General features: G+C 44.9%; 1 protein-coding gene across 2 annotated transcripts in view; it reads right to left on the bottom strand.

Annotated features, from left to right (window-relative positions):
- UNC79 (unc-79 subunit of NALCN channel complex) overlaps positions 1–10,970 on the bottom strand; it is a 145,383-nt gene extending 134,413 nt beyond the window's left edge. For both annotated transcript variants that reach the window (XM_077820409.1, XM_077820410.1), the window contains exons 1-2: positions 10,949–10,970; positions 4,138–4,258 (exon numbers count right to left, since the gene is read on the bottom strand). In XM_077820409.1, coding sequence (XP_077676535.1) covers positions 4,138–4,258; positions 10,949–10,970 — 143 coding nt within the window. The remainder of the gene's footprint in view (positions 1–4,137; positions 4,259–10,948) is intronic.
- Between the last annotated feature and the right edge of the window lie 10,814 nt (positions 10,971–21,784).

The following is a 21,784-nucleotide window of genomic DNA, read 5'->3' as shown; positions in this document are numbered from 1 at the left end:
TAATTTCAAAAATTAAAATAGTTTAGTGGGCATCAAAATAGAGACTAAAAATCAACCAGCTTGCTATGTCTTTTTAAAATTGTTATAAACACGTTAGTCCAATTGTTCTGAAATGATTAATAATTTTAAAAATAGAATAAATTGCTGCTTAAGCAACAAAGGTATATTTTGGCTAGCCTAACAGAAAATGAATATGCATTACAGGGCTAGATAATAAACTTTTTCATGCTCCTATAAAAGTATCATATACTATTTTAATATATTAAACAATAGACCAACTTGTTTTACATGTACCGTACCTATAGGGTGAGCTTCCAAAAGTGGCCAGTGTTGGCATACCACTACTCCCATTGAAGTCAATGTTAAAACCAGTAAAGTATAGGTGTGGCATTGAAACATCCATTGACTTCAGTGGAGTAGAGTTAGGTCAATGGTAAGCACTTTTGAAAATTCCACCCACCCTACACAGAATTCAGGCCCCAATCTTTCAAATACTTAAACACACGTGAACTTTACTCACGTGTTGTCCCATAGAAGTCAGTGTGACAACTCACATGAGAAAGTTTCACTCATGCTTATGTGTTTGCAAGAGAGGGCCTGATTTATTTGCCATATATATTAAAATTTTTATAATTACATCTCTGAGCAAAGGTGGCTATAGTCAGGCATGCCTGATCTGTCAAGTATGCAGATGTTATATATATATACAATATAATCTACCCTAAGAAAAGTTACTGCATAGTTGTTTTTTTCTTATTGTGCCTTGTATGCCTGTAAATTATTTTGGTTTCTGTTACCCAATGTCCAGTCTAAGAAAAGTGGTAACAAGACTGTTCTGTCAGTTTTTATGAAATCATATCAGTAAACCAACCAAGATCTATTAGGATTTTAAAAGTGAATTATCAGAGTGCTGATTCCTCTTTTTTGGATTTGCTTTTTTAAATTTGGTTGACTTTCATATGATACATTTTGCAGCTTCTGATTTGAGATGTGGAGGTATTAAATTTCATTCAACCCCTCTCTCTGAACAGATGCTACCCAGTTACCCACCAAATTCAGTTCCTTCACTTGCCAACATGTCACTGCCTAGAAGTGCTGCCCCTGGGAGCAATATTTCCAGGAGGGCCATTACAAAATTAATAAATCCTTGTTTTGGAAAGCGTAAGGCCATGATGGCTAACACTCATCTCAGGGCCTCCCTCTTCCTTAATATAAAGGTGGGACTCATAGAAACTACAGGTCCCAGCATACAATACTCCATCTTGATCATAGAGGCCTTCTATTCAATTCAGGTATTAGAGATGTGCCCTTACCAAAGCCCCAGTTCCTACCACCCCAAACTCAGAGGATCTCTGGATCTGGATATGCAGCTGACCCCAAATTCTATAATGCGACCAGTCAAAACTCCAGATCCAATAACAATCCTGAACTCTGAGAAAGTTTGGCTGCAGATTCAGATCTGGCCACTGTAGCTCGTTCCCTTTTCTACTCAATATGGAGCACTGTACACTGGGACCTGTAGTATCTGCAGGCACCTCCATACTGAATCTGTCCCACTGTATGCAAATGAGTTGCCAATGCATCTCTTAACTGGTCAAAGTTTGGGCTCCCTTGCTGCAACTTAGGCCACTCTCCAAATTACTACCTTCCCGAGGTGTTTCTTTGAGAAATGGTGCCAGAGAAATTGCATGTCTCCATACCCAGGAAAAGCAGTAAAAAATATCTTGTGCATTAATAACTGTTCATTAAATAAATAATTTTGTCTGTAGTTAAGAAATGCACAGAGGGAGTTTTTTCCTCAGAAAACAAGAAAGAAGCAGGTAGTCTATAAGACGTTTATTATGTTCTAGGTCAATCCTAAAGTGAGGGAGGAAAGGCTGGAAATGAGAAATGCATGAAACTTAAATTCATGCTGTAATGTAAAGAAATGCTTCTGCCCAAAGAGAAAATTGAGGAGGAGCTAAATGAATCAATATGTTATGCATTGTGTATGGTGATTTTATGTGATGTTTATTCATAAAAAGTAAATGCCTCACTTTTTTCAACCATAGCCACTTCTTCCCACCCCCACCCCTGAGTCTGTTACATCATTGAATGTATATAAACGAAAGGACCAAGTTAATCCTTGTTGCAACTAAACTGAAGCTACTGGTATTACACCAGATATGACTTTGACCCAAAACAGTGGGACTGCCCCACTCAGAAGAACTAAGACAATATGTTTATAACACAGAAAAGTAACTGTACTGTCAAGGTACAACAGGTTGCAAAAACTACACCTGCTAAGACCTAGTATGCTAACAACTGAATGGGGTATATTTGACTGTGTTTATACTCCATTGTGCCATAATGACTGTGTACGCGGTGATAGTGTGAGAGGCAGAAAGAAGGCTTCAGGGAAACTCTTGAACAAAGTCTTGAGCAAGCCAGGGTCTTGAGATGTTTGTTTAGGATAAACCGACTTAAGATCCCTGAAAGCGGAATTGCATGCACTGGACAGGAGTTTCCTTCTTTCCACTTGCCACACACTCAGTGTAGGGTAAGGTGTTTTGTCTAATCCCTGTCTTGGTGTGAACAGGTGCATGAAGTTGTGGTGGGCTCACACCACAGCACCCAGGTCCAGAACCAGATTTCAAACACTCCAAAGTTAAAGGAGGTCTGGATTAGAGATTTGATCTGGCCTGTTTTGAGGATACAGGCAATGGACTATATGAAATTCAGATCTGGATCTAGGGCTGGATTTCTAATGCCCTCTCCCTAATTTGGGGGATGTTCAGATTCAGCATTTTGATTTGCTCATTATAAAGAAAGAGGCCATCTTTGAAATTATATCCAAATCTGAATATACACTGTGAGTACCACCTCAAATCTTATCAAGGTCAGGGTAATCAGTACCAGGGTTTTGGTTCAGTCCAACCTCTAGCATGAAATAAAGAAGTTAAATGGAATTGCTCCCTTCATATGGAATTAACAATTCTGCAGACTTAAAACAGCCACACATAAAGAGTTGTGCAGACCTCTAAATTCTGCTTTTGTAACCTACAAAACTAGCTGCTTCACTCAGGTAACATGTATTTCTACATATGTATTTTTCCTGTTAAAACAGAACATGGAGTGTTTCTGAATTCCATGGTCTCTGAATGTGGGCTCTCAATGAGTTTTTCATTCAACTTTAATACTTGCTTGTTAACATATTTTAGAGCAAGAGAGAATGTTTCTTCTCTCCAAGATTGGCCAAACTTCCAAAGCAGCCTCTGAAAGTATGGGTGCAATTTTCTAAGCGTATATATTTTTGTAGGTGCAAATCAGGTAGTTATACACAAAAATGCACCGTGAACTCAAAACTATCTGCATATGAAAAAATATGCCACAAAAATGTAGGCATACAAAAATTATATCTGCAATGTCAAAGGCCATCTCAAGGCCACTTTGAAAATTTAGGTCAATGAATCCATTATACTGTGGGAAAACTGGAATATAAGTAATGTTCCTAATGAAATCCCAAACCTATAACAGCTCTCTTTAACAAGTTGAAAGGTGATATCACCTATCTAAACCTATTCTCTAATCATACTTTGAACTTATTTGTTTTTATATTGCAACTAGAATGGACTAAACCAAATCCCTAGATCAGAACAACTCTGAACCGTTCATGTCATTCAGATCCAGATCTGGATCCAAACTTTGTGCCTATGCCCATTGCTATAATAGGCTGAACCAAAATCCAGATCTGAAAGCCCACTGAACTATGGGACAGCTCAGCTTCTAGTTCTGCTGCTCAGGCTCATCTCAGTAGGATCCTACAGCTTTAGGATTCTCAGAGCGGTCACAGTCAAACTTGTGAAATTTTATAGCAACCTTCTCTCTTCTTTACTTCAAGCACATGTGTGCACTCCACTAACCTAGAATAGGTCCAAGCAAACCAGATTTTGTTCTAGAATCAGCCACTCAACAAGCAACTCAACTGGGCAAATTGGGCAACAGCCAATGCTGTAATTTATTTATACCATATTTTTAATTAAATTGATCTCTGACTCCTTCTGGTTGAGCATTGATCCATAAGATCCATTAACCAAGAAGAAATCAATACATATCCCCTAACATTTTTTCTCTTGAAGAGCATAATTTAAAACTTACCTCAATAAAGTCTGAGAAAAGTATTTCAGAGTGTTTGCAATGTCAGTTCCAGAGGGCACAGGGTAAATGTTGTGAAGAACGCGGTTATGGTATTCCTGTAGGTAGCGGATCTTGGAAGCAACTGGATTAAAAAAAAAAACACAGAGACTTTCATTTAGCTTAGTTCAGGTTAAGACACCATATCAGTTTTCTACCCCTACTGTATTGTTAAAATTCATGCAGTGAGCTAAACCTAAGAGACAAGTCTTTCCAATCTTTATTGTGGCTGAATGAATTGAATACTCTGATGAAGGAAGGAAGAAAAGGGGAACATTTTATATAGTATTTTTAAATCTGTCCTACTCTGTGCTAAAAGGTCAAACACTTAGTGCCTGTCTCGTGTTTTCCATTCATGGATTTCAAGCCTCATTTATAATGTTATGAGCTGGGTGAAACCTTGTCATGGGTTGAGTTCAAACCTCATTGAGATTGGTAGATGTGAACTATAACTATATGCATAAGCCCCACCTAAGACAAAAGGTGTGTGTGAACCCAGGGAGCTCCTGTCTGAGTATTGTTTTGGGTATGTGTGTGGGTATAAGGGAAGAGAGATCACACAGAAACTAAGGTCAGCCAAGAACAGACTGAGTGAGAGAGCACCTGCAGCAGCAGCTGAAGGCATGTAGCTAACCCGGGAAGAAATCTAGGGAGAGGTTTTTGGGTCACAGGCTCAGGCTCAAAAGAGTGCTCTTGGTGCTGTGAGCAAAAGAAGTTGTTTGTTTCCTTCTGCGCTCAGAGACACAGGACTTTGTACATTCTTTGTAAACAAAATAAACTGTATCCAAGAAATATCTGACTACCACCAATTTCTCCTCCCAACTGGAACATGTACAGGGTTCCACATTTTGACTAGCCACTTAGGTCAAAAAGGGGGAGTAATAATTATTTATTCAGTAAGTCACACAAAACTCACGTGAGATGGATAAGTATTACTACAGTCAATTTATGTATGGATAACCTGAGGCAAAGAGAAACTCAGTGGTTTGCTCTAGGCCATGTAGTGAATCAATTGTGTAAGACTGTGTACAGTTTATTTACATCTATAGCAGGCAGCCTGGTCAGAGGCGGGGTGGGGTCAGGGATGGTTCAAAGCGGCTTTTCTACAGTGAAGTGCAGGGGGAGAAATCGTAGCTTTAGAAAGCATAGCATTTTCCTTATTCTAATAAGTTCCTTTCCCTATTCATGACAGAATACCTGCAAATGGACTGCTGGTCTTCTATTTTCTACCATAAAAGTCACTCTGTGGGTAATTGTAAAGAAAGCTCAGCACGTAAATCAGTTATAGGCCTAAGCTTAGAGGGCACCCCTATTTTCTGTACAATACCACAGCAAACAAATACACTATAGCTATAGAAAAGGTCAACATTTTTGTTAATATGAAATACTGATGCTACTTCATTATGTCACTTTGTTGTTGTCATTCTCCAAGAGTGGACAACATGACATAATAAATGTCAGCACAGCTTAAGATTTTAAATGCTTTAACTCTTCTTTAACAAAGAAGAGAACTTCTAAGTGCATGTTCACTTTTCTCTCTGCAATGAGGAACATTACGGGTGGGATTTTCCAAGCACTCAGCACTGACCTGACTCTGCACCTATTCAAGTCAGTGTTAAAAATCCCATTGACTTCAGTGGAAGCAGAACTGGGCAATGCTAGCACTGGTGAAAATCCTGCTCTATAGATACATAAAACAATTTAGGAACAAGGTAAGGCCATCCATCACAACATGCCAGACTACAGCTAAATGTAGGTATCTCTTGAACAGATTTACTGTATATATTTTGCTTTGATCAGCTCCCCCAAGTGAACTATTCTATATATTTATTAAATACAAAAACTATGGTAAAAATATTCAGATTGCAAAGCCAAGCTCTTAAAAGTTAGGAAATGCCAGAATTAAGGTTGCCTATGCAACCTGAATTCAGCCCTGTTGGATGTATGCATTATGATACTGATTTTAATTACATGATCACATTTTATTTTTTCCCCATGACCCCTGCACAAAATTGTGTATGCCTAAAGGGGAGCTCAGGTTGAGGCTGTAGCTCTAATTTTATGGATAACTTTCATAATTAAAAAAAAAGAGTCCCCTCAAAGTCTCCTTTTTTTCCAGTGTGCAATTTTTCATGTTTGTATCTTTGCACTAGCAAATTTTTTGCATAAACAAGCTACATTTGTGCATCCAACTGGGTATTGATGGCCTTGTGGGTCACACTGGTCATATTTTGTCCTCAACTATCCATTCAGTGGACTCAATACAATGATATACAGATGGGTGGGATGAACAAAATAGAAGGCTAAAGAATCCAGTAGCAAAAATCATGCTCTGAGTTCTGAATGACTACAGAATAAATGTGTTAAATCTTATTCAGTGATTATGCAAGGCAAGGAAGGCTTTCTTTCCCTCCACCACAATATCTATGACATTCTGGTTACCAGAACTGGTGCATTTGGGTTCTCCACTTGTGAGCAAAATAGGCACCTCAGATTTAAATGGATAAAGCTTTTCTAGTACACCATTTATTCTCCCTGCGCATAACGTCTGTTATTACTGTTTACTGATACAGCCTTATAGGTGTAAATGGCCCTTTACAAATACGGAAGAATATGGACCCCTGTTCCCAAAATCTCGTTAGACAACTAGACTAGAGAATATCCTTTGCGTAGGTGCTCAGATTCCATGGTAAGGAGAGTCATACAGTATAAATACATGGATTAGATTAGGAGAGAGCCTTTTCTATTTACTAAATGTTGTTTGTGATGCCAGTCTCCCTCGTGTAAAGGATACGAAGCCTAGTAGATTTGTAAAATAATCAGGTCACAAATCAGAGTTCCCAACCAAAGAACAACTCACAGCTGGATTTATAGTTCATTGCAGGTGCCATGCTACGCAGTCAGATGTCCATAACTGAAATAGGAAAACCGATGCCAGAGATATTAGTCAAGCTGTATTTTAAAGAGCCTCATTCATCTCTACAGCCAGTTGTTTTCAAGAGACGGCAAAGCATGTCAGGAGTGCTGTTTTGTGCAAAGTAGGAAACCTGTTTATTTCTATTAAGAGGGTTAGTGCCCAAATGAAATCAATCAACATAAAAGAACATTCATAAATGCAATAGCTAGATAATAATTGTGTTTGTAAAATGAGTCACTTCATGTTGCTTTTGCTATCAGACCACACCTCCCATAGAAATTTAATTGTTATGTCCCAGGTTACTGAGAGCTTTTTTCAATGAAAGCACTAAATCAAATTGCAAACCTTGGTACCTAAAGATAGGCTCCTAAATCCAGTGCAGGCATTGGATTATAAATAACTGATTTTGAAAAGTCTTGAGCATCCACAAATCCTATTATCTTCAATAGAAAATGCAGGTGTTCAACACTTTAGAAAAATCAGGCCACTTGTACTGATGTGTCTAAATATGGATTTAGGAGCCTAGTTTTAGCTATCCATGTTTTAAAATGTTGACGTAAACATCTGCTAGCTTCAATGTCTACCTCCACGCTGCATGTGCATCTAAACTCCCAGATTCCTCTTTGAGCCTCTGACACAAGTGCAAAATCTAGGTTGGATTCTTTGGAGATGGTCTCCTTGGTTGTTTCAAAGTCCTGGGCAGGAAAATAGAGGATAGTGGGCATTCCCAGAACATTACTTACCATGAGCAGATGCCAGTTTTTATTACTGGAGGAAAAAGGAATTAACGGGTGATCTCCAGGTTGTTTGCTGTCAGTGGGTGCTATACTGTGCAATAGCTCAGCTCCATTGGAATGCTGTGGTGATAGGCCTAATGATGAGTATCATTCACTTTACTTTTCAGAATGTGCTCAGAAGGAGACCCAGGTAGAGAATAAAGAAGAGTGCCATGAGCAGGTGACCTCCTGTGACCCTCTATTGGCTGTCACCTTTTGTTAGGATGACCTGCTATTGCTCAGAGCAGCAGGGGACAAACTGTTGCTTGGTCATGTATTCCTGAGAAGTTCTACACCACCAATGATTAGGATTGGAATTTTTGCTCTTCTGATCTGGTCTGTGTATTCTTTCACTTTAGTTTTTTCAGTTGTTTCATGGTAAGTTCTGGACTCATCATTGCTTGTCGCACCTACCTGAGACAATCTGGTTCTTGCCTGCCAGTCAAGCAGGACAGTAGCAGTGACAGCATCAGTTGAGGCTTGAGGGGTAGCCTGGTAGTGGTGCATAAGCCAGGATAATTCTTATTGGAAATCATCACCATTTGTCAAAAAGTGCAGGTGAAAGAGAATTGGAATTATGCAAAGAGCAAATAAACACACTTTACAATGCCATAAAGAGCTAGGCAAGGGAGAAGCTTTGATAAACATATTATAAAACAGAAATTCAGTGCGTTAGGAATTTCTGTAACCCCAACCTTAAGCATCATGAGGAGGACAAAGCCAGCTTCAGGACCGGAACAGAGGAGAAATCCATGATCTGGATCCATAAGTGAATCCCATTTAAAACCAATGTATACACCAAAACTGTAAAAAAGGGGGGTAAGTCCTTAAAACTAAAAGAAACAGGGAGAAGGTGGTACCAAAGTGAGGGTTCCAGAGCAGCACAAGGGGGAGAAAGAGTAAATAGCAGCCTGCAGAGTGAGTGAAAGAAGCTCAGAGTAGAACAGGCCAAGAACATTAGGGGTGAGAGAACGCGAAGGCTGATAACAGCAAGGGAAAATATCAGAAATGGTGCTGGTGGAGAGGGTGGATGAAGCAGAAGGAACTGTTCCATATATCAATGTGAAGTAATCAGAGGTGAGATACAGAGTAGCATGAGAAGGGGGAGATGTTCAGAAAATGTGGGAAAGACAGAGAAAAAAAGTAGCACAATGGGCGAGAGCAGAACATTGCATCATTCAGAGAGGGACTACAGAATTCTCTTTCATTTTTAAGAGCATAAGAATGGCCATACTAGATCAGACCAAAGGTCCATCTAGCCCAGCATCCTGTCTGGGATGCTGTGGCCAATGCCAGGTGCTTCAGAGGGAATGAACAGAACAGGTAATCATCAAGTGATCCATTCTGGCAAACAGAGGCTAGGGACACCATCCCTTGATTTATAAAAATGCACCCTCCATAAAGGATGCATCTAGACCATCAGCACAACACTTAAAAGACAAAAATATCAGCTACTGTAACTAAGAGATTAACCCCAAAAGTTTAAATAAAAAAAAAAGATGCCCCTTTGTCCTAATCAGGCAAAGGCCTGTAAATAACCTGAAGATCAACAGACATGGACCAGAGAGCGAAGTGAATTTCAACATCCAAAATGTCACATGAAATGATTCCAGCTGGGCCAGAAGCACTCTAAGTCCTTGATCAAAGAGCAATCCTGACACACCATTAAGATAGTGCATCAGGAGAAAAGGTTATATGGATTCAGTGCTGGTCTACAGTGGCATTTTTCTTAAAATTTCCTGCTATTGCACTAGCAAATATGCCAGTTATTAACAGTAGTAACAATAGTCGGAGTTCTGATGTGGGCCAGCTGCTTGCATTCTAATAACCATCATCTGACTTTGCTGGCAGAGTAGATCTAGAAAACACGGCAGTTAAAATGTCAGTGGCTACTAGCAGCCACTCAAGGGTATAAGTCAACGGAGCTCCCCTGGTGTTTGTTAGCAGCAGTGGGGAATTGTCAGAAACAATAGCATAGACAAGGCAAGAGAACGATGACTTCTGAATATACACAGAAGATGCATAGTGTGAGCCACAGCAGCAGGCCAGCTTCCCTGCTCTGTCAACGAGCTTCTTCATGGGTAGACCACTTCTAAGACTGTGAGGGGCAGATCACATTCTATGTTAGTTCAATCTGTGGGCTCTCTGCGGAGACGCTTCAGACAATTAGTTGGGTGACTTTTTGATACAGACACTAGGACCTAAGCTAAACCCGCACTTCAATTCATACAAGCCAATGAAGCTGTGAGCTCACTTTGGGTCACTACTGATCAGGGCTAGTGATCAAGAAGTGTTAGGCTCTGTATTTTATCACTAAATCCACAAGCCAAACCAAACCAATCAATCATTTCCTCCCATTCCTGCCCCCAACACATAATTATGTTGCTTTCCTTTTAATGGAGCATGTAAATATTATCTCATTGGTAAGCATGCAAAGCAATAAGTGAAACCTTTAAGGGCTATTAAAAGCAACCAAAACAGTTTGGAGACTGGGGTTAGTATCAGCACAGGTATTGAAAAATCACCAAGTGCAAGACTTCCTAGGGAAGAGAACAGACACTGAAAATGATGTACAACAGCATTGAACAAAGGCTGGGAAGCTTTAACCCACAGCTGCCATTTACAGCAAGGGAGACTGATCAAAACACCTAAAACCAGGCCCTAACCAGAACTAGGTCGCAGGGCCTGGCTTCCCTTCTATCCTCCTTCCTCCTGTCTTGGAACAAGGCAGAAAGGCCTCCGGTTTTTAACTCAGATAACATCAGAGCACAAACTGGCCACCCTTGATAGGGTTTCTCATCAGTTGTGTGAAATAAATCGCACTGCAGAGACAGCCAGACACCCCAACACAGCTCAGCGCGCAGGGACAGGCAGCTGATCCATTGCAGGGGCCGTGTAATAGATCCCCCCCGACACACCCTCCTCCTGCCATCCGCCCCCGTGGCCAGCTCCCAGGACCATGGACAGTGCAGCGCCCCTCCGCCGCCGCACCCGGCCACACCCCAGCAACCCCCCAGCCCTGGCTGCGCCCTCCTTTCCCAGGGGAGGGCCCGGGACCGAGCCCCGGGCGCCCGCTACTTACACTGCTCCGCTTTGGTGGACATGATGCTGGCCGGCGGGAAGTGTTTCGCCCCAATCTCGGTGGCCTTTGGGTTCTTCTCTCCCGCTCAGTCCGCCAGGAGCCACGGCCCCGCCCTGCTGCCCAGGCGCGAGCGGCGGCCCTCCTCCCACCCCTCTGCCGCTCCCATTCTGGCCTCGGCCAATCTCGCCCGGAGCAGCCCTCCGGAGGCCCGGGCAGAGGCAGGGGCAGGGGCCCCGGCTGCTGCTGCTGCTGGCGTGAGGGGAGAAGGAGGCGTGAGTGGGGGGCCCTGGCGAATTGCACAGGGAGCTCTCCCAGCGAGGGGGAGGCGCGATTCCATTCACAAGGAACAGCCTCTTAAAGGGGAAGCTCCGCTCAGCCCCTAACCTGGGGCTCGGAGAAATCTGGGAGATTTAAGCGCCCGATACTCTTTAGAGCTGACGTTTTGCAACAGGCCCCCCACCCCACGCAATCAAATGAATTTTTTCCCCCTTGTGTATCAGTTTGGCACTTCCTCCTCCCAAACGGCAGCGAGATCAAAGGGAAATCATTCAGTTTAGGCTGGGACTAAATGGGTGTTGGGTTGTATTAAAAGCTCTTAAGCACAGGCTTGCCGCGGCTGGGTTTTACACACACCCTGAGTTTTGTTCTGGACCTGACTACAAGAGCTCTTCTGAGACCCCCTATCTCCCGAGTGCTGACAAGGTACAAATGCAGGGCCCCTGAACCTGGGCGGCGCGTGAGCCCCACCCTTCGGGGAGACTATCCAAGGGGCCCCTCCCCTTCTGCCCGAGCCCCTCCCCGCAGCCAGAGCAGCCCCCAGCTGAACAGCCCGGGGCCCTTCTTTCTTTATTGCATTGGTTTTATCATTTCTGTAGGGCTCTGGCTCGCCTCCCCCACGCAGTGGAGGCCTCTGCTTCCCTGCAGCCCCAGCCCCATCCCACTAAGGATAATTTCCCAGGCTCCAGTTCCCAGCCAGACCCCCAGCTTTCCATTCTACTTCTCAGTTCCTCTCTCCAACCTCTCTGCTCCCCCAAATCTCCCTCAGTTCTGGACAAGGGTGAGATGGGTGGGCTAGTCAAGGTGTGGGAGTATCATCTCCCTTCCATTCGTTTTTTTGGGGGGAGAGGCTAATTCAGTGGGTGAATCAGTGTTCCACACCCCCAATAGTTACTAGTTCCAGGCAGGGCTAGATTAACCCATAGGCTAATAGCCTTAGGTCCTTCTGTTTTTAGGTCCTAATCTTTAGGCCCACCCATTTTTAGGCGCTATTGTAGGTCCTCCATTCCATATTGAAGTAACACCCGAGCGACAGTAGCAGGGCATTGGGAATTTTTTTGTCTCATTACATCAGGGGTGGCCAACCTGAGCCTGAGAAGGAGCCAGAATTTACCAATGTACATTGCCAAAGAGCCACAGTAATACGTCAGTAGCCTCCCGTCTGTTCCCCCGCTCCAGCCTCCAGTGCCTCCCCCTCCCCCCAATGCCTCCTGCCTGCCATGATCAGCTGTTTTGCATGCACAGGACGCTGGGGGAGGGGGGTAAAGGAGAGAGGAAGGGCACAGCACATTCTGGGGCAGGGGTGGAGTGGGGGCAGAGCCAGTGTAATCACTAGGTGAACTAGGCAGCCGCCTAGGGTGCCAAGATTTGGGAGCGCCAAAAAGCGGTGCACCCAATTTTTTTTTTTTTTTTTTGCTTCATCCAAAATGGGATGGGGCGCAGTTCGGTCCTTTCCCCAAGCTGCCTTCCCCCATACCTGGGTTTCCCTCGCTCTCTGTCTCTTCCACACACTACATTGGGCAGCTCTGTCCCATTCTGTGCGCAGGTTGCCTCATGGCAACCCAGCCGTGCATGCAAGGAGGGTTCGTCTTTGTTCCTTTCTCCTGCCAGGGAAAACCTCTGCCTGAAGCAAATAAATCAAGGAGCCGGAATCAGAGGGCTTGGGAATCGCCCCCATGGGAAACTTCCAGCCTCTCTCTGCCAGGGAGAGGGCCATGGCAAGGCATGGCTGCTCACACTTTATCAGAAGCCCATGCCCTGGACCCGAGGCAGGGCATATCTTCTCACGGGCGAGTAGGGCTGGCTCTCCTGCGACCTGTCTCAGTTGCATTTCCCAGGCACTTCCCTTGTCTATGGGGAGGAGCGAGGGAGGAAAACGCTGGAGAGGAGGAGGAGGGAAGGAGACACAGCGATGGAGGGAAGGGGGGAGAGGACGCAGCGGACAGGGAACGTGGGGTCCGAAGGGGAGAGGTGGAGCACGCAAGGCTGACCCTCCAGGGTGCGCCTCTGTCTCCGTCGTCGTCCCCCCCACCTCCCCTCCCCCTGGCGATCTGCTTCTCTCCGTCTGGCGGTGCTTCTGTCCCCCCCACCCTCCCGTCTGGAGCTTCCCAACATGCGGGGAAGAGCCTCTCCAAAGCGAGTGAGCCGCTGAGGTCCCTGCGCCTCGCTGCGGGCTTCCCCTCTCTCCGTCAGGGCGCCGCGCTCCGTCCAATCCCACTTCGCATCCAGCCCAGCCTTGCTGCGGCTGCAATCTTTCCGAGAGGGGTGTGTGTATGTGTGTGATTGCTTTCCTGGGCTCCTCACCATGTGACACTTGAATTTGGTGATCTATGTGTAATCAACAGCACAAGCACTAACCACCACTGCCTCTCCCCGCAACCCCTCTCCCCCTTCACCTCCCTGCTCCCCGGAGGAGCAAAGTTCTCCAGAGAGGCTGCGCTGCATAGTCTGAGCACTGCCTTTGTTACTGCAGCTCTCTGGGGCGCAAGGTGGAAGTTTTGCCTAAGGCACAAAATATCCTTGCACCGGCAGAGCAGGGGGTTGAGCAGTGAGCACTCCCTGGCACATTGGAAAGTTGGTGTCTGTAGCTTCAGTCCCGGAGTTGGTGCCTACGCAAGGAGCCGCATATTAACCTCTGAAGAGCCGCGTGTGGTTCCAGAGCCACAGGTTGGCCACCCCTGCATTAGATATTGCTTTGTACAAATTAACCCATCAAGATTGTGAATTCAATTTATGGTGGTTGTGATTTTGTCTTTGTGGGCCAAGTAAGTGTTTGTGGGCCCAAGCACTTTGTACACGGTAGGCCTAAACTGGACAATAGAAACCATGTCGAAGAAAGGAGGATGGCAGAAATTGAAGGAGGCCAAAGAAAGACGGCAAAGACCAGATGTAGTGCTGAAAGATACTCCTTCTCTCCTAACGGTTTTTCCTGCTACTAAGTCTGGTGGTGAGGAAGTCCAGGCGAATACCAGCCCCAGTGACCCTGCAGTGCCTGCGCCTGATGAAAAGGAGCAGCCTCCTGTGACTTCTCTAGCTGTAGTCTCACCCCACTCCTCAGAACACTTTCCCAGAGATCGTAATACAAAAATATCCTTCTCCAGTGATCCAGGCGAGCGGGACATGACTTCTCAAGATCCCATTGCGTACCGGACTGAGAAGGTCCCACAGAAATGCCAGAATGTAGATGCTGATTTTTCATTGACAAAGCGAGAGTACACCAATCGGAATCGTTATCTGACCAAATCAATGTTTGAATATGTGAAGCCTAACAAACAGATTGGCAAGCGAGAATGGCTCATTTATTTGCCTTCTAAGAAGAAAGTGTAATGTTTTTATTGCTTCCTGTTTTCTGATACCAAAAAGTGGGGAATGTTCTGTGAAGGCTTCAGTGATTGGAAAAATACTGCATACATTACCAATCATGCAATGAGTGAGCAGAATACATTGTCAATTAGCAGCTACCACGCCCAAAAGAAAGTTAGTGGCAGAATTGATCATCATCATCATCACTCCCATAACCGCGTAGGTCGTTGGGACAACATCATTGATGAGCAATCAACCAACTGTCAACACCCCTGATGATTGTGCCTCAGTGCTTGAGTCTCCCATCACGTTTGTTTGTCATCAGCTTGGTTTTCTCTGCACTGATTTCCATGCCATATTTTGCAGAGGTTTCATCCAATCATTTCACAAGGTTGGCAAGTTCATCTTTGCTGCCTACCAGGCCATCAATGTCATCAGCGAACCAAAGATTTGAGATTGTTCGCCCCACAATGCTGACTGTGAGTATGTGATCTTCTGGGGCATCAGTCACTATGTGCTCCAAGTAGATGTTGAACAGTGTGGGCGAAAGAAGGAAGCCTTGCCAGACTCCAACAGTGGTGCGAAACCACACTCCTATTGTGCCATTGATGAGAACTGCACTATTGGCCTTGGCATACAGTTGTTTAATGGCAAGAATAAACTTACAACCAACATTGTACTTCTTCATGGTTGCCCAGAAAATCTGGGCAGAATTGATACCCAAATGGAAAACCAGTTTTTGGAGGTTCGTGCTTATTGGAAGAATGTTCTCAGACACATAGTTGAAACCATAGTTTTTCTTGCTGAGTGTGGTCTTCCATTCCATGGCTCAGATGAGACTGTTGGGTCAAAACACAATGGCAATTACCTTGGCATTCTAGAGCTAATCGCTAAGTTCGACGCTTTCTTAGCTCAGCACATCAGTGAACACGCAAATTGTGGAAAAGGCCATACATCATATCTATCAAACATAATTTGTAATGAATTCATTGCACTGCTGGCAAAGAAGACACTATCAGCCATTGTAGATGAGATTAAAGATGCGGGATATTTTTCAGAGTCCATTGACTCAACACCAGATATCTGGTCACGTAGATCAGCTGACTGTCATCTTGCATTATGTGCTACCCAGCGGACCAGTTGAGCATGTCATGACATTCATAAACATCACCAGCCACACAGGGGAGAAACTTGCCTCGTACCTACTCGACTTCCTCACTGAAAATGGGATTGACATCAGCCTTTGTCATGGCCAAATCTATGACAATGCAAGTCATATGAGTGACAAATATTGAGGGATGCAGGCGCAATGCTTTGGTTGATTACATACCGTGTGCTGCACATTTGCTCAACCTTGTTGGCCAGTCTGTCATGGATTGTTGTGTTGAAACAGTTTCTTTTTTTCGATTTGTCCAAGAATTGTACAATTTTTTTATCTGCATCAACGAGACATTGGATGATTCTTAGAGATTCACTACCAAAGGGATGCCCAGTGCCCAAATCACTCTCAGGGACATGGTGGAGTGCCAACGCTGAAGCTGTGAATGCAGTTGTTCTGGGATACCCCAACATCCTTGAAGCGCTAGAGGGCATCAAGGATGATCAAAAATCAGCAGCAAGAAAAGATGTGAAGATCCTGAGTGATGCAATGCACACTTTGGAAACTGGTATTTTGTGTGAGCTCTGGAATGATATACTTCAATCATTCAGCAGGTGCTGTCTAAGCTTGCAAAGTGCTCAAATTGACCTTTCCATTGCTGTAAGCCTAATGAGGAGTCTTGGAACTGTTCTTCAACAAATGCGGGATAGTTTTGATAGTATGAAATTCAAGGGGCTGCAAGGACTGCTAACCATGAATATAAGCCAGCCAAACTCAGCAAAACACAGAAGACATGCAACGATGCAACTGCCCACTCACTGACAAGGAGGCCTTCAGAGTTAATACCTTCATTACAATCATCAACTAAAGACAGGTTTCAGAGTAACAGCCGTGTTAGTCTGTATTCGCAAAAAGAAAAGGAGTACTTGTGGCACCTTAGAGACTAACCAATTTATTTTAGCATGAGCTTTCGTGAGCTACAGCTCACTTCATCAGATACATGATATCTGATGAAGTGAGCTGTAGCTCACGAAAGCTCATGCTAAAATAAATTGGTTAGTCTCTAAGGTGCCACAAGTACTCCTTTTCTTTTATCAACTAAAGAGTTCATTAGAACATAGGATCGAGGCTTACGAAAATATTGACAAAACCTTTACTGTACTGACAAATTTTTTGCCTAACATTTCAAGTTCTGAAGTCAGTGAAGGAATTAAATGTCTGTGTCAGAAGTACCCAGACGATCTTCCAGCAAATTTTACTAAAGAATTTTTTTAATTTGTTGAATTCACATCACTCTCAGATATAGAGAGAAAAGATGATGAAAGCAAATCTATTTGGATGTACCGAGTTATCACTGAATCCAATGTGATAGAATGTTTCCCAAATGTTGAAACTGCTTTACGACTGTATTTGTCACTAATGATTACTAATTGTAGTGGAGAACATTCCTTCTCTCTTCTAACAAGGGTCAAAAATGTCCTCCAATCCACCATGACTCAAGAGCATCTCAGTGCTTTGTCCCTCTTGAGCATTAAGGATGCAATCGGCTGGTCTTTGAATTACGATGACATCATTCATGACTTTGCCACAGCTAAAGCTAGGAAAAATTTTTTGTTTGTTTGAAGAATTGAGTATGGTGAGAGTAGAATAAACTTGTTAATTTTACATAAATAATCTATAAATATGTATGTAGATAAATGCTTGATGACTTCATAATTTTTTTGCAATATGTAATTCATACTTAGGCTCTTCCCTCCCATTAGCCTTAGGCCCCTCATAACCTTAATCTGGCCCTGGTTCCAAGAGGTAGGGGGCAGTGTTCCCCCATCTCACAGATAGGAGTGCTGGTTATAAGGCAGGAGGGAGGAAAGTGGGTGAGGGATATTCCTCCAGCACGGGGGAGCTGCTGAGTTGGATGGGTAGTGTAAGAAAGTTCAGGACATGTGTTCCAGAAGCAAATGTATCCATGTGTCCTGCTGTATCTCTTGGGTTATTCCATGACAGTTACCACCTGAGCTGTAAATTCAAGAACTTTCCCATTTTCCTTCTGGACTCACTAGGGACATTTCTTAATTTCTGCCATCCAGGACATCACTAGGGGCTCTAGTCTGCCCTCCTGTGGAGAACTTCATAGGGAAGATCCATGTGACAGAGCAACAGGATTCTATCTGCAAGGGTCATGGGGGAGCTGTAGGTTACAGATAAAAAGCCTGCTGGAAATAGCCTACCCCCAAACAGCTGATAGGCAAGAAAATAGTGAGGCCATGGAAGCCAAAGAGGGCTGTGCTGCGGAAGCAAGGGAGCCTGAGTACACCCTATTTGCACAGTCAACACACCAGGGGTTGATGACGCCCTGGGCCAGGCTGGCGGTGGCGTTTGCAGGCAGCAGTTGTGAAGGGGCAGGGGTGTTGTCAGTCTCTCTGGGTGATCTGGGCCAGGCTGGGGAAATGCCATTTCCTCCCCTTGCTGTGTGTGCAAGCTGAATGCCAGGCTCCACAATGAGACATATGACCTGATCTTAAGGGTGCGCTCCCCCACTCTCCTGGGCTGGGCCAAGCCCCCATCCAAATGGCACAGAGAGGGAGGTGAAGCTGCAAAGTCACCTTTCCTCAGTTGCGTCTCCACTGCTGGTCACGCATGTCTCAAAGCACCTGGAATGGCTTCTCACGAAGATGGAGGGTGGGGGCAGAGCCAGAGAGGAGGGTAGAAAATAGGACATGATCCAAATGCAATCCTATGGCATGGATTGGCACCCCCCTGGCTCACAGAAGTGCTGCCCCCAGCTCTCTGCAAATGCCCCGCTGTGGACTGACACTCTGCAGTGGGCGGTGCCTTCCCCCACCCCCGCCACATACCCCCCGTTCTGGCTCCCCTGTGGGCAGTAACTGGACTTTTGGTGTCCAGTCAGTACTTCTGACCCAACATTGTTCAGTTTCGACCAGACTTCCTGGTTGAAAACTGGACACCTGGCAACCCTAACAGCAGGCACTTCCAGTATCGGGGGTCTGTGTCTGGTGGGGCTGGAAGTATCATGGTACCTTAGCAGCTGCCTCCAGCCAAAGCTCATTGAAATTAATGGAAAGAGTCCCACTGACTTCAGTGGGTTTTGGATCACCTCCCAGCTGCCTATTTCTAATAAAAGGCATGGACCTTGCAGCATGTGCTTCACTTCACTGCACCTCCTTCCCAGACCAGAGGTTACAGGGTCAAACCATCCCAATGTGTAGAAAGAATAGTAAATATGGCAGGCGACCAGCTTGGCTTAACAGTAAAATCCTTGCTGATCTTAAACACAAAAAAGAAGCTTACAAGAAGTGGAAGATTGGACAAAGGACCAGGGAAGAGTATAAAAACATTGCTCGGGCATACAGGAGTGAAATCAGGAAGGCCAAATCACACCTGGAGTTGCAGCTAGCAAGAGATGTTAAGAGTAACAAGAAGGGTTTCTTCAGGTATGTTAGCAACAAGAAGAAAGTCAAGGAAAGTGTGGGCCCCTTACTGAATGAGGGAGGCAACCTAGTGACAGACAATGTGGAAAAAGCTAATGTACTCAATGCTTTTTTTTGCCTCTGTCGTCACGAACAAGGTCAGCTCCCAGACTACTGCACTGGGCAGCACAGCATGGGGAGGAGGTGACCAGCCCTCTGCGGTTCGGGACTATTTAGAAAAGCTGGACAAGCACAAGTCCATGGGGCCAGATGCGCTGCATCCGAGAGTGCTAAAGGAGTTGGCGGATGTGATTGCAGAGCCATTGGCCATTATCTTTGAAAACTCATGGCGATCGGGAGAGGTCCCGGATGACTGGAAAAAGGCTAATGTAGTGCCCATCTTTAAAAAAGGGAAGAAGGAGGATCCTGGGAACTACAGGCCAGTCAGCCTCACCTCAGCCCCTGGAAAAATCATGGAGCAGGTCCTCAAGGAATCAATTCTGAAGGACTTAGAGGAGAGGGAAGTGATCAGGAACAGTCAGCATGGATTCACCAAGGGCAAGTCATGCCTGACTAATCTAATTGCCTTCTATCATAGAATCATAGAATATCAGGGTTGGAAGGGACCTCAGGAGGTCATCTAGTTCAACCCCCTGCTCAAAGCAGGACCGATCCCCAATTAAATCATCCCAGCCAGGGCTTTGTCAAGCCTGACCTTAAAAACTTCTAAGGAAGGAGATTCCACCACCTCCCTAGGTAACGCATTCCAGTGTTTCACCACCCTCCTAGTGAAAAAGGTTTTCCTAATATCCATCCGAAACCTCCCCCACTGCAACTTGAGACCATTACTCCTTGTTCTATCATCTGCTACCACTGAGAACAGTCTAGATCCATCCTCTTTGGAACCCCCTTTCAGGTAGTTGAAAGCAGCTATCAAATTCCCCCTCATTCTTCTCTTCCATAGACTAAACAGTCCCAGTTCCCTCAGCCTCTCCTCATAAGTCATGTGTTCCAGTCCCCTAATTATTTTTATTGCCCTCTGCTGGACTTTTTCCAATTTTTCCACATCCTTCTTGTAGTGTGGGGCCCAAAACTGGACACAGTACTCCAGATGAGGCCTCACCAATGTCGAATAGAGGGGAACGATCACGTCTCTCAATCTGCTGGCAATGCCCCTACTTATACATCCCAAAATGCCATTGGCCTTCTTGGCAACAAGGGCACACTGTTGACTCATATCCAGCTTCTCGTCCACTGTAACCTCTAGGTCCTTTTCTGCAGAACTGCTGCCGAGCCATTCGGTCCCTAGTCTGTAGCGATGCATGGGATTCTTCCATCCTAAGTGCAGGACTCTGCACTTGTCCTTGTTGAACCTCATCAGATTTCTTTTGGCCCAATCCTCCAATTTGTCTAGGTCCCTCTGTATCCTATCCCTACCCTCCAGCATATTTACCTCTCCTCCCAGTTTAGTGTCATCTGCAAACTTGCTCAGGGTGCAGTCCACGCCATCCTCCAGATCATTAATGAAGATATTAAACAAAACTGGCCCCAGGACCGACCCTTGGGGCGCTCCACTTGATACGGGCTGCCAACTGGACATGGAGCCATTGATCACTACCCGTTGAGCCCGACAATCTAGCCAGCTTTCTATCCACCTTATAGTCCATTCATCCAGCCCATACTTCTTTAACTTGCTGGCAAGAATACTGTGGGAGACAGTGTCAAAAGCGTTGCTAAAGTCAAGGAACAACATGTCCACTGCTTTCCCTTCATCCACAGAACCAGTTATCTCGTCATAGAAGGGGAGGAGGTGACCAGCCCTCTGTGGAGAAAGAAGTGGTTCGTGACTATTTAGAAAAGCTGGACGTGCACAAGTCCATGGGGCTGGATGGGAGGGAGGAGTGAGTGAGCGGGGGGAGTGAGTGACTGGAGGTTGGGGGGGGGCTGTAGTAGTGTCCAGTTTTAAGAAATTTGAAAGTTGGCAACTCTATGTGGCTGTACGTATAGAAAGATGCACTGCAGATCTGATAGAAGCAGGCCACCTCAGGCAACTTTCCTCTGCAGAGTGAGTTTCCTGCCTGTTATAACAGTGAATTACTATGAAGAGGGCCCTACCAAATTCACGGCCATGAAAAACGTGTCACAGACTGTGAAATCTGGTCTTTTCTGTGCCTTTACCCTCTACTATACAGATTTCACCGGGGAGACCAGTGTTTCTCAAGTTGGGGGTCCTGACCCAAAAGAGAGTTGTGGGGGGTTGCAAGATTTTAGGAGGGTCACGGTATTGCCACCCATACTTCTGCACTGCCTTCAGAGTTGGGCAGCTGGAGAGTGGCGGCTGTTAGCCGGGTGCCCAGCTCTAAAGGCAGCACTGCCATCAGCAGCAGTGCAGAAGTAAGGGTAGCAGTACCGCAACCCCCCCGACAATAGCCTTGCAACCCCCACCCCACACGCAACTCCTTTTTGGGTCAGGACTCCTACCATTACAGTACTGTGAAATTTCAGATTTAAATAGCTGTAATCATGAAATTTACTATTTTAAAAATCCTATGACCGTGAAATTGACCAAAATGGACATGAATTTGGTGGGGCCCTAACTATGAACTCCAGAGCACAGAGGAGCACATGGGAAAGAGAAAAACTGAGATTCTGGGTGTTTCCTTTAAATATATATAGTGTCCACATACTATAGTGATGGGGCATTATAGAAATCTAGACAGATGGGTGAAG

This window comes from Eretmochelys imbricata, chromosome 6 (genome assembly GCF_965152235.1).
Source record: "Eretmochelys imbricata isolate rEreImb1 chromosome 6, rEreImb1.hap1, whole genome shotgun sequence".
NCBI classification, from domain to species: Eukaryota; Metazoa; Chordata; order Testudines; family Cheloniidae; genus Eretmochelys; species Eretmochelys imbricata.
Note: the sequence above shows the minus strand (reverse complement) of the source record. Positions and strands in the feature narration are given on the sequence as shown.